Source organism: Nannobrachium achirus (assembly GCF_963921795.1).
Source record: "Nannobrachium achirus genome assembly, chromosome: 1".
In the NCBI taxonomy this organism is placed as follows: Eukaryota; Metazoa; Chordata; class Actinopteri; order Myctophiformes; family Myctophidae; genus Nannobrachium; species Nannobrachium achirus.
The window spans coordinates 10,874,685-10,886,854 of NC_137810.1; the positions used below are offsets into that span (position 1 = coordinate 10,874,685).

The window sequence follows — 12,170 nt, forward strand, 5'->3', positions numbered from 1 at the left end:
TTACCTAAATGTAACCCTAACTCAAAAGATCTTATTTGACCATAACATGACCCTATCCCTCATGCTACTTGTGGGTCTGCAAAAATAGGAATACTTGGTCACAAACAACACACACAGGAAAGAACATAAATACATGTACGGTATATAAGAGACAAGTACCAGACATATCCAGTGATTTGTTTCTGTTCTGGGGCAGTCTAGGTTTTTTCACGGGGGGTTTGCGATTTGGGGGCCTCTCAAGGTTATTAGGGCTGTCCCTTTCTGTGCCTGAGACAAATAAGGACAGGAAACATTAACAATCGGATACAGATGTGTAACACACAGATTAATGAGCATCCACACATACACATGTACAACCAAGATGGATACATTTCAACAACAGCAGTAGTAACCATAGATACACATACTGTAGATAGATACCTTATTGGCCGCTGCTTTGATGTGTCATCGCGGCTGCTACTGTATATGATTCCTAACACATTTACGTCTATTGAAACAGGAGCTCTAGTCTCTTCCTGATTAAAATAATCATAACTCAAACATAAATTCTCAACCTTATTTTCACATGGTTTAGTTTGTTACAAATTATAGAAATGATAGTTATGTTATGAATGATACGTAGGACACATATTTACAAAATGTTTTCTTTTTTTTTCTTTTTTTTTAACACCTTGCAACACAGACATTTATCTATGTCTATCTATGTCTATGGCAGGGGTCTTTAACGTATTCAGGCCAAGAACCCCTTAGTTGAGAGCGAGATGAAGCAGGGACCCACACAACCTTATCATAGATTCCATATGGTTTCATCGTTTGACAGCACGATTATCAGTATATTTTGGATTCATGTTAATGTGGGTTTTCAGATATTTAACCACTTGAACCGGCAATACTTAATAAACTTGACCTTTCACTGTACTTAGTCTGCTATTTTACCCCTCTAAAGCTCTTTGCTAAGGTTCAAGTGGTTAATATAAAAAAGGGGAAAAAACAAGTTTCTATCACACAGACCCCCTGTAGTAACTCTGAGGACCCCCTAAGGGTCCCGAACCCCCCGCTGAAGACCCCTGGTCTATGGTATTTATTTATATCTATGGTAGTAACATACAGGAGACTTGACATTATTCTGTACCTGCATCACAAGACATGGCCTTTCTGTTCCTCTGTGGTTTGACTGGAGCCTGAGGCCTCATTCCTTCATCTCCTGCACATTAAGATACATACATACAGTAAGTCACACATGTCAGGTCCTATGTCACGTGGCATACTGTACGTCACCTGTGTTATGTATGTCACATGTCACGTGGGTCATGTCATACTGTATGTCACCTGTGTTATGTACATTGTCAAATGTCACGTGGGTCATGTCATACTGTATGTCAAATGTCATGTCATATAAAACGGAAGGTTACATTGTAACCCAGGTTCTCTGAGTGGAGAGACTGACTCTCCACAAGAGCCGCTCCGAAATCCGTTCCAATCAAAAGTTAATCAAGGTGGCCCTGCTCGGGTGGGGCTTAAATACCCCACTGATTGCTAATCAGGGCAGGGCCAACACAGGTGATGTGTCTTAAAGAGATATTCCATGTCTACTGCCCGTGGGTCAGTTCCCATACATATTGTAAATATGTAGTGGAGAGTCAGTCTCGAACACGAAAGAGAACATAGCGAGGCAGATAAAGTGCATATTACAGGTGAATCGTTCACTTGCGGATACAAGCACCAAAATTGGCACAAATACTCCTTAGGCATTGCTCTTTTCAGAAAACCATCTGGCCAAAAAAAAAAAATCAAGATGGCGGCCAATTTTCATGATGGCCGCCAATGAATATACAGTAATCTTGCATTCCGCAATAAAATCCCATAGACTTGTCCTATTTGAATAATTTTGGTGTCAAATCATACATTTATCACTATGTAGAATCCAAATTTGGACCCATGGACTTACTCAATGGCTTCCTTGTACCATATATCAGTCCCGGAATCTTAATATTCTGCTAATAGTGTGGTGCGATGCGTCCAAAAAACTGCTCCCGTAGGATTTTTGTGCTAAAATTGATCTTTTTGCAGATCCTGGTTCTATAGAGTCCAAACTATGAGAAAATGATGGGTGTCAACTTTTCCGGACCCCCACCCCCTTTCTGGGGGTCATCTAGTTTGGGACCTGCCAGAACAGTACGCCAGCCAGTTAATGTCCAATTTTCTTATTATTAGGGTTGTTTTATAGGTTTTAAAACATTCTGAGTTCATTTATTACACTTTTGAAGCAGCCAGAATAAGCTTTCTGACTTTTGGTTGGGGTCTTTCCTCACCTGGGACCCCCCAGATGGACCCCTGAGCCTTTCTCAGTACTCGCTCTGCTCCTGCTCCAGAACAATGTCATATTAGATCATAATTGAAGCATAAACCTTTTTTCTTAAAAAAAAAAAAAAAAAAGTAGTAACAAATACCAGGGGTCTTCCACAGGGGCTTCGGGACCCCTGGGGGTCCTCTGAGTTACTACCTAGTGTGATAAGTGTACTTCTAAGGATTTCTTTGCTAAAATGTATTTTTTTACTGCTTTGGCTTTTATAGGGACCAAACTGTCAGAAAATGATGGGTGTCAGATTTTCCTGACCCCAGCCCCCTTTCTGGGGGGTCATCTATCGCAGAACAGTATGCCAGCCAGTTAATGTCCAATTTTCATAATATTAGAGTTGTTTTGAAGGTTTTAAAACATTCTAAGTTCATATATTGCACTTTTGAAGCAGCCAGAATAACCTTTATGAGTTTTGGTGGGGGTCTCTCCTCACCTGGGACCCCCGGAATGACCCCTGAGCCTATCTCAGTACAGTCCTTGCTCTGCTCCTGCTCCAGAACAGTGTCAAATTAGATCATAATTGAAGCATAAAAGCTTTTGTACCTGTACCTGGGCTCTGTAGCTAATACCAGGGGTCTTCCACAGGGTCCGGGACCCCCAGGTGTCCTCAGCGTTACTACAGGGGGCCATCCAAACGGCTGTTTCAGCCCTATTCTTGCAAGAATAATATTAGAAACTGATAGTTTTATGTATCCTGGGTTTATGTAGTGTACTTGATGGTTTATTAGTATTCTCAGTATTATTTACTAGTTAGATGCCTCAGGGTGCCAATTCTTTGCCATCTGGCCAGTGATGTATCGGACCTGTTACCCATATATGGAGACCCCCTGGTACCCATATATGGAGATCCATGTACTGTATATGGAGATATGCTGTGAGAGCCCAAACATGCTTACTCAGTTATTTGTTATGTGAAAGTACTATGATGTCCATGACAACTGACAACATACCCTTTTATGCCCATACATGGAGATCCCTGTCTGTAGAACCAGTCACACAGATATGGGCTGTCTTGGCCATCTGTCTTGGCCATATATGGATTCTGTTAGTGTGGTATGTGGCCAATGTGGCCTCCATATATGGGCATTCCCATATGAAGTCCTGTTAGATATGGGCTTAATATTGAAGACATCAGGGAACTCCATATATGGACCTTGTCATACATCTTATCATGTCCACTAGGGGTACTTAATGTACATCAAGCAGCCTCACAGAAACAGGACATAGACTCCTGCCCTATGAGCCTCAGGGCTGGGCAGTGGGTTGCCTTTGGCCAAAGACAGAACTTAAAGTGGATTCTGTTCATGACCTGTGTTGCACCCTTGCAGAAAAGAGCAAAGGGATGCTCTTCTTCCATGCCTTCACTGGCTGCGATGTTGTTTCAGCATTCCGCGGAAAGGGGAAGAAGTCTGCGTGGCAAACCTGGAATGTTTGTGATGAGGCTTCCGGTGTCTTCAGCAAACTCAGCCATTACCCACCTGTAGTGGATGATGAAGACCTGAAAACCTTGGAGAAGTTTGTGGTCATGATGTACGACCGATCCAGCACAGCTGAAGGTGTCAATGATGCAAGGTTGGACTTGTTTGCTCGGAAGCAGAGGCCATACGAAGCCATTCCTCCAACACAAGCAGCACTGAAGCAACATGTGAAGCGCGCTTCCTATCAAGCGGCCTGCATCTGGAGTCAATCAACAGTATGTCAACCAGAAATGCAGACTCCTGACAACTGGGGCTGGACCAAGAAAGGAGATCTGTGGCAGATTGATTGGACTGAGCTCCCACCCATTGCAGAGAGTTGCCAGCAGCTGACCAAGTGTGGATGCAAGTTGGAATGCTGCAGTCGATGCAAATGCTTTCGCTTTGGTCTGACCTGCACGGCACTGTGCAGCTGCAGGTGCGAGGTTTAGAAGCGTTGTAGTCTAGGCCTACTATACTATTGTACTATACTGCCTACAGGGCCGTGCTTAGCGATTTGGAGGCCCCAGGCAAACCCCAGTTTGAGGCCCCTGGGTCGGGAGCCATATGCGGGTCGCAGACCAATTTCTAGGGGTCGCGAATAAATACTCCCTTATGTTTTGTTTCCTATATTTTAGCTTTTAATTATTTGAAAAAAAAAAATATATATATATATATATATATATATATTTTTTAATAACACAAGTTTAATAGCCTATAAACTCTAGCACTTTTTCAAAAGAATTCCAGAGAAAATAATAAGAGGAGGGAGAAAACGGGTTGGGTGTTTTACTCAGGGACACTGCAACACATTGCTAACCTGGCCTGGAATCGTACCTGTGACAACCAGGGATCTGGTTCCCTTGGCAGGCTCACTAACCACTCAGCTATGGATGGCCACAATGTTAGACATATAGAAGATAAAGCATGAGCTTCAACTTCTCTCACCAGAAGCAACTAACACAGGACAGGTAAAGTAATAAGAATAAGAATACTGAGTTAAACATTACATTACATGACCATGTTAACAGCCTTTTGTTAAGGGCCCTTTTACTATTTATATATGAGGGTATTGAGAGCTTGCGTTTGAGAGCTGGTGGGGCACCAAATGAATTTGGGGGCCCTCAAAACGTTAAATATAAATATATACAGTATAAATCTTGTTTATATTTTTAAGGAGACTAAAGTAACTTGTGACATTCGAAGTTAAACACATACATTACATGACTATGTTAAGGGCCTTTTTACTGTTTATTTATATTTGACGATAACTCATGGAGCCCCCTGGGTGTTTCTGTTTGAGAGATTGAGAGGCCCCAAATGGATATATTTGGGCCCCTCAAAATGTTAAATATAAATAAACAGTATACAAACTATGCGTGCCATCTTTAAGAGTAAACCCTGTGAAAGTATTTCAAGTTAAACATCACATTTCATGTTAAGGCCCTTTTTACCCTTCTTTTATATTGATCTCATCCCGGGCCCCACTTCAAACTATCTGGGGCCCCCAAAATGAAATGGAATTGATACACATATATTATATGTATATATAAATATGGGGGCCCTAAATATAAATATATACACACACTTTAGAAATAATGTATCCATTCCCCGCATCGATCCTTCTTAAAGTTAAAGTAATGTACGTGACATCACAGAACAGACACAAAAGAACCGCTTGGGTAATCAGGACCATTGTTCTCTGGTCACACCTTTGAGAGCCACGCTCTTTTCAGATTCTAATGAGCTAATGTTAACCCTCACCCTCACTTCAACTGTTCTCTGTCTCACAGTTGAGAGCTCAACTGGGGCCCCCTGATGGCCATGTTGGTTAAAAAATAAAATAATAATAATAATCTCATGAGGCCCCCAGGCTGTGAGGGGCCCCAGGCGGCTGCCTATTTTGCCTGTATGGTAAGCACGGCCCTGACTGCCTAGGCCCTAGATAAAAAAAAAAAAAGAAAAGACAAAAAAAAAAATTACCTCCTGCCTCGACGGGATCATCACCTTATCGTGGTGAGGCAGTTTGCGTGTCTCCATGACCCCCAGAGCTATGTCGGCAGGAGTCTTGTACACCTGTACTCCTGGCAGGGTTACCCAAGTCGAGAAGGTCGAAGAATAGAGACTAGACAAAGAGTGATCCCACGGCGCTATTATATCTACCATGCATTTTAGCCGCGTCAGCCGCTGTGCATTGAAATCCGCTCTGTTGAGTTACTACATTACCCCCCCCCCCCCCCCCCACACACACACACACACACACATACACACTATAAACCTCTAACAATACTAAGATATACACTACCACCCATTTTACCCGAGTCAGACATAACAAACCTCTAATTTAGCAGAATATTAGGATTCCGGGACTGATATATGGTACAAGGAAGCCAGTGAGTAAGTCCATGGGTCCAAATTTGGATTCTACATAGTGAAAAATGTATGATTTGACACCAAGATCATTCAAATAGGACAGGTCTATGGTATTTTATTGCGGAATGCAAGATTACTGTATATTCAATGGCGGCCATCTTGAAAAATGGCCGCCATCTTGGAATTTGATTTGGCCAGATGGTTTTATGAAAAGAGCAATTCCTAAGGAGTATGTGTGCCAATTTTGGTGCTTGTATCCGCAAGTGAACGATTATTTCTGTTATCTGCCCGGCTAACACAGTTTTTACTGTTTGTTTTGAAAATGCTTGACAATTTTGAAAGTGCTTGACAATAAAAAATATTTGAAACAAAATAGGGATGCCGGGTTGAAAGTGGTTAAAGAGGTTTAAACACAATACAGTAAGTACATTTAATCCAAACAACGCATTTTATGATATGTGTAAGTGTGTGACTGATATCACAGGAGATGAGTGTTGTTTCTCTGCGTACCTTGGCTGGCAGCTCGCTCAGACATCCCCAGCGCGGGCCTGCCGACAGGAGGTGGCACAGGAGGGGGGGGCAGGTCCCATTCCCCGGCCGAGTCCTTTGGAAACGTCACGTATGACGAGGTCTTTGGCTGCTCGTCCCGTCAGGGCAGGATGCAGAGGTACGGGGCACAGCATGCACAGGGACAAAATGACAGCACCGGTGAACAGGCTGCACCTCACAGGAAGGCAATGCCAGCAACAATCTGAATTATGTATGACTTTGAGCAATTGGAATAAGAGCGTGTTGTTATTGTAAATCGGTGCTTATTTAACAAGTTCCATAAGTATTATTTAAATGCATGTACTTTTGAATACTAAGGACGACTTCATCCATTTACTTTTTTTTTTAACCCTTAAGTGCTGTTCGGGTCATTTTGACCCGTTTTACATTTTCATTTGGAAAAAAAAGGTAGAAGTTAAAAATGTTTCCACCTGAAACTCACTGGCCTTAAAGATTCTTCTGAGATGAACATGTAAAAAAAATATTTTTGCACTACACCCATGCTACACCCCCCTCATATTTTTTGAACCTTAAGTGCTGTTCGGGTCATTTTGACCCGAAAGCACAGAAATACACAGTATTATGCCAAAACACAGACACACAGTCACCCCCACTTCTAACACCCCCCTTCCGAAGCCCCATTCCGAACCCTCCCCCCCTTCCTATAAGCATGAGCAATATTGCCCAGTATTAAATGAAGTAGTTTTTTTTACATGGATTTCAGCTAAATCGGTAAAAACGCCTAGCTCTTTCAGTGTTTAATGTGATAGAGCAAAGCAGAAATGCAAACATTTACCAAATATATCATATGAATTGTTTGGTATTGAGTCAAAGTCAATGTATCATGATGATTTGTTAAGTTAAAATTTATATTAGTGTTGTTTTTTTTAAACCAAATATCCACCGGGTCAAATTGACCCGAACAGAACGAAGGTGTAGTGAATCTGAACAGAACTTAAGGGTTAAGATGTTTTGGGGGCTTTTCAGCCTTTATTGATAGAACACAGAGGAGACAGGAAACAGGGAGCTGGCAACTGGGATGCAAAAAAAAAGAAGAAAAAAAGATAAAGGTCTTGAAGATGTCCATGACCCTCTTGCAGTTGGGAGGAAAGAAAAATCAACCCCATAGTCGGGGAGCCACAGGCCCAAAAGCTCAGACGTCATGACATACTTTTTATTTTTGTTTTTTCTATTCATTTGGTCATTAAAGGTACACAGAATGAGAGGCCTGCTCTGCCGGGAAACATTGCGAAAAAAGGTTATGGACATTTGTCTCTCCCATCGACTTCACTATACAGGAAAATAAAAATAAAAGAATACGTCTGCTTTAAGTAGCATGTGAGGGGTCAAACTAGGTGCTGGAGGGGCCTTAATTATTTTATACTTTAGCTATTGAAAAATAGCAGATATACAAGCTCACAGCGCGGCACCGAGTGCCGCGCTGCAAGCTTGTAGATCTGCTATTTTTGAAAAGTCGTGAAAATGTGTGCAAATCTTTGAATACATGTATTTTTTAAGCGAACATTTGTAACTCAAATTTTGCTTCTGGGGGGTCGCTGGAACTCAATATTTTGAGATGGGGTTCCGTCACCCCGTGGCCAAATACATACCATTTTGGGGGTCCTTCACATGAAAAGGTTTGAGCTCCACTGACATGGAAACATAGGTTTTTCAAAAAAAAAAAAAAAAAAAAACTCAGAAGGATTTGAAATATTCAAAGATTTTCATGATTTTTCAAAAATAGCAGATCTACAAGCTCGCAGCGCGGCACTCGGTGCCGCGCTGTGAGCTTGTATATCTGCTATTTTTCAATAGTTAAAGCACAGGGGCCCCGCACAGTGAATCCTTGTACCCGGGGCCCAGAATTTGGTGTGACGCCCCTGCCTGGTTGTATGAAGATGACGCTCACCTTCTCTGGAATGGGAGGAGGTTGACCCTCTGGCTCTCTGCCCTTCTCTTTCCTCTCGCTCTTCCCAGGATCCCTCTCTGCGTCTCCTTCCTCCTCTGCACCTACGGCACAGACCAGAGAGAGGACTGAAAAGTAGGAAAAGTGTAGCCTCGAGATCCAGGCATTTCATTCAAGAAAGAAAAGCCTGGAACCCCCCCCCCCTCCCCCCTCCAGTAACTGTGGTTCAGCCAATCACAAGCCGCGGCTGTCAAGGCACCGCCTACGGACACAATATACTTTCCTCGGATGACAAAGGGATAACCACACTGTTTCATCCTGGGAAAATCTCGCAACATTAATTTTGCGCATATAACATACAGTATATGTCGCCGTTCAGATATCTTATTTTACATCACTAAACTGAGCACACATCCGGTGCGCATTTCCAAACGCACCCAAAGATTGGTATACTGACCCGAAAATATATTTTATGTTTACTAAAGCGGTGGAGAGACACAACGACCCCTGTTACTGAATAGACACTCTATAGCAATGAATATAAAGCTTTACATTTTTACAAAAACAATAACAAAAACATTATGTACTTTACACCCCCTTTAACACTGGAGATTGTACAGTGCCCTGTCCTATTACCTGAACTCTCTAGTCGATGCCTCTGTCTCAGCTTGGACAGGCTGGGCTTGCTGCTCTGAGGTGGAGGGTCAGGTTTAGTGGGACAGGGAACGGCTCTGCCTCCTCCTCCTCCTCCACCTGCCCTCCACCCCTCCGCCTGCCCTCCCAGCGTGTCCGAACACGTCCGCCTGTCCACCGGGGCGTCCTGCTGTGGCTCCGAGGCCGCGGCCTCCGCGTGTCTCAGTGGCGGCTCCGTGTCCTGTTTGGGCGAAGGGGTCCTGTCGGCCGGGTAGGGCGGCAGCGGCCTCTGGGCCAGGTGCTGCACGGCTCTGTCGGGCTTCCTGGCCGGGTGTCGGCTCTCTGTCCACTGTCTGTCCGTGGCCAGCTCCGTGGGCCTGTTCTCCGTCCACTGTCTGTCCGTGGCCAGCTCCGTGGGCCTGTTCTCCGTCCACTGTCTGTCCGTGGCCAGCTCCGTGGGCCTGTTCTCCGACCACGCCCTGTCCAGCGGCCGGCACATGGTCCACTGCCTCTCCATCTTCCTGTCGATCTGCCGCTGCGTGTGCCGGTCCACCGTCCACTGCTTCTCGGCGGGCCGGTCCGGGTGCCGGCTCTCCGTCCAGAACCGGTCCACCGCCGCCTTGGCCTGGGTTCTGTCCGGCGGCGGCCGGTCGTCCAGCCACGGCTGTCGGTCCGCGTGTTTCTCCGGCGGCCGCTCGCTCGCTCTCCCCTCCGCCGCCCGCTGCCTGTCTGAGGGTTGGCCATCTGCCCACGGGCCGTCCGGCTGCTTGTCCTCGGCCCGCTGTCTGTCCGGTTCCTTGGGTTCGAGCCCCGTGTCCGCTTCACTTCTCTGTTAGAGGCAAACAGGCAAACATCAGGCCAAATAAAATAACCACGCTCAACACAAGTAAATGGTAAATGCCATAAATGGTGCATTTATATGGCGCCTTTATCCAATTACATTCACCGGCCATTCTACCTCCAGAGCCACTGCCGCCCTCCCCTCCCCAAGCCTACAGCAGTGTTTCTCAAAAATGGTCGTGTCAAGGAACAACGCCAGACTGCTGCCCAGACTTTTTTAATTTAGTCTAAAAGTTGTGCCAAAAACGAAGATCTCCGTCTTAGTATCTTTATCTAATAAGCGTATTAATATCGCTGTTGTTGTGTATCCGTTGATCGCTCCTCGGCTGCTTGGAGATGCTAGGAGACAAAATAACCCAGAAACAAAACATCAGTTCCCCATTCGTCCCATTATTTTTCTGCAGAAGAAGAGTGCTTTCCTCCTGTTCTAAGTTTCCACAGCGCCACAAGGCCCTGTCCACATGCATTGAAGTGGTGCCTGGGCGTAGCTACAACAACACGGAAGCAACGACACTGTGTCGCTCACATCGCCTTCGAAAAACACGTTAAAAACACTGAAAACGCTGGCACATAAGTGTATCATTATTAGCCTAAAACGGAGATCTCTCTCTAAGGCACCTAAAGTGTTAATACTGTACTGTATGTATTTGGCCGTGAAAAAGATTTCGTACCAGGGATCCCCCATAAGAGAAGATGTATCAAGACTTGCCAGAGTTTTTTGTACGTGCTCACACCACATTGAAGTATAGAATAGGTTAATGTGTTCCTCATTTTGCCGTGGACCCCCAGGAACTCCCTCAAGGACCCCACTTTGAGAGCCAATGGTTCTACTCTAGTACAGAGAGGTACCTTTTTGGGGGTGTAGAAGGGGTGGTGGCTTCCTCCCATGCCTGGATGTGGGATGCCAGGCACCGGTGGTGGCAGCGGCGAACTCGAAGCCAGCAGGTTGTCCCCCTGTTGATCATCCGCCTTCCCATCAGCCCCGGCGGCCCCAGGGGACCCGACTCGCGCGGCGGCAGGCCTCGGGGGCTGCAGCAGCGTGTACACATTCTCTGTGGCTGTGCTGTGAGAGGCAAGACGGTTAAAGTTAGCAGGGACGTGCTGGGCCCCTGATTCAGCGAGTAACCCTAATTACATGAGTTATATTTTGTCGTTGTCGGGTGTAAACCTTGTATGTCCAAAACCGTTTGTTTTGTATTTATCATTTTAAAAAGACGATCTACAAGCACACAACGCCTCGCACCGCGAGGCGATGTGTGCTTGTAGATCTGCTGTTTTCACTACTTTTGTGCGACAGCCTTGTATGATGAAGCAGGGCTTTGCTTTGCAAAAAAATGTACAAATTTGAAACTTGGAGATACGAGGTTTCTGCCCGACAGTGACGATTTACTTTGTTGGCCGCCCAGCCCCCAAAATGGAACAAAAGCCGACATTTTTTTTTTTTTTTTCCCTAATGGCCGGCCTGGACCGGCCGGGAATGAACCGGCCGTTCGGGAGTTGTCCCGCTTTTCCCAATGGCCAGCACGTCCTTGAAAGTTAGGTTGATCCTTAAACCAGTGGCTCCAGGTACGTGCACACATAGACATCAAAGGGGGCTTGAGCCCCTGCCCTTTTATCCGTCTGTAAAAAGTGCCCTCTCCAGACCATGAATGCCGTTTTTACTATGGTGAAAGAAATGCAAATGCCCTCCTTTCCATGCCATACCTGAAGGCAGCATTCAAGAGAATTGCCTTGTTCAAACTCAGTGCCTTGTTCAGTGTCGTATCAAACACCAAAAATAGCCGATCTTGCGAGCTTGGAGGTCTGCTATTTTCGATATTTTCACCAAAAGGCCCTTGCCTCTCTAACATTCCCTGAGTGCCTCCCAACCTTTTCTGCATCAGGGAACACTGGAAAATCTGGCAAGCCTTCACAGCCCACCCATCTGACCCCTGAACAGTTAAGTCGTCACATGGGTGGACCCCGGCCCGCAGGTTGGGAATGGCTGAGTTAAACTCCCTCCCAGAACACATCATGGTTGTATTAGCCTCAAGTGGCTCCGAGTGGAGGAGAGAAT

At 45.2% G+C, this 12,170-nt stretch overlaps 1 protein-coding gene across 1 annotated transcript in view; it reads right to left on the reverse strand.

The window, feature by feature from the left end:
* Window positions 1–207: 207 nt before the first annotated feature.
* LOC308286075 (capping protein, Arp2/3 and myosin-I linker protein 3-like) overlaps window positions 208–12,170 on the reverse strand; it is a gene marked incomplete at both ends in the record, with an annotated part of 99,902 nt that continues 87,939 nt past the window's right edge. Inside the window, 7 exon segments of the mRNA XM_080727035.1 lie at window positions 208–252; window positions 254–267; window positions 1,133–1,204; window positions 6,697–6,823; window positions 8,645–8,745; window positions 9,278–10,103; window positions 10,964–11,177. Coding sequence (XP_080583161.1) covers window positions 208–252; window positions 254–267; window positions 1,133–1,204; window positions 6,697–6,823; window positions 8,645–8,745; window positions 9,278–10,103; window positions 10,964–11,177 — 1,399 coding nt within the window.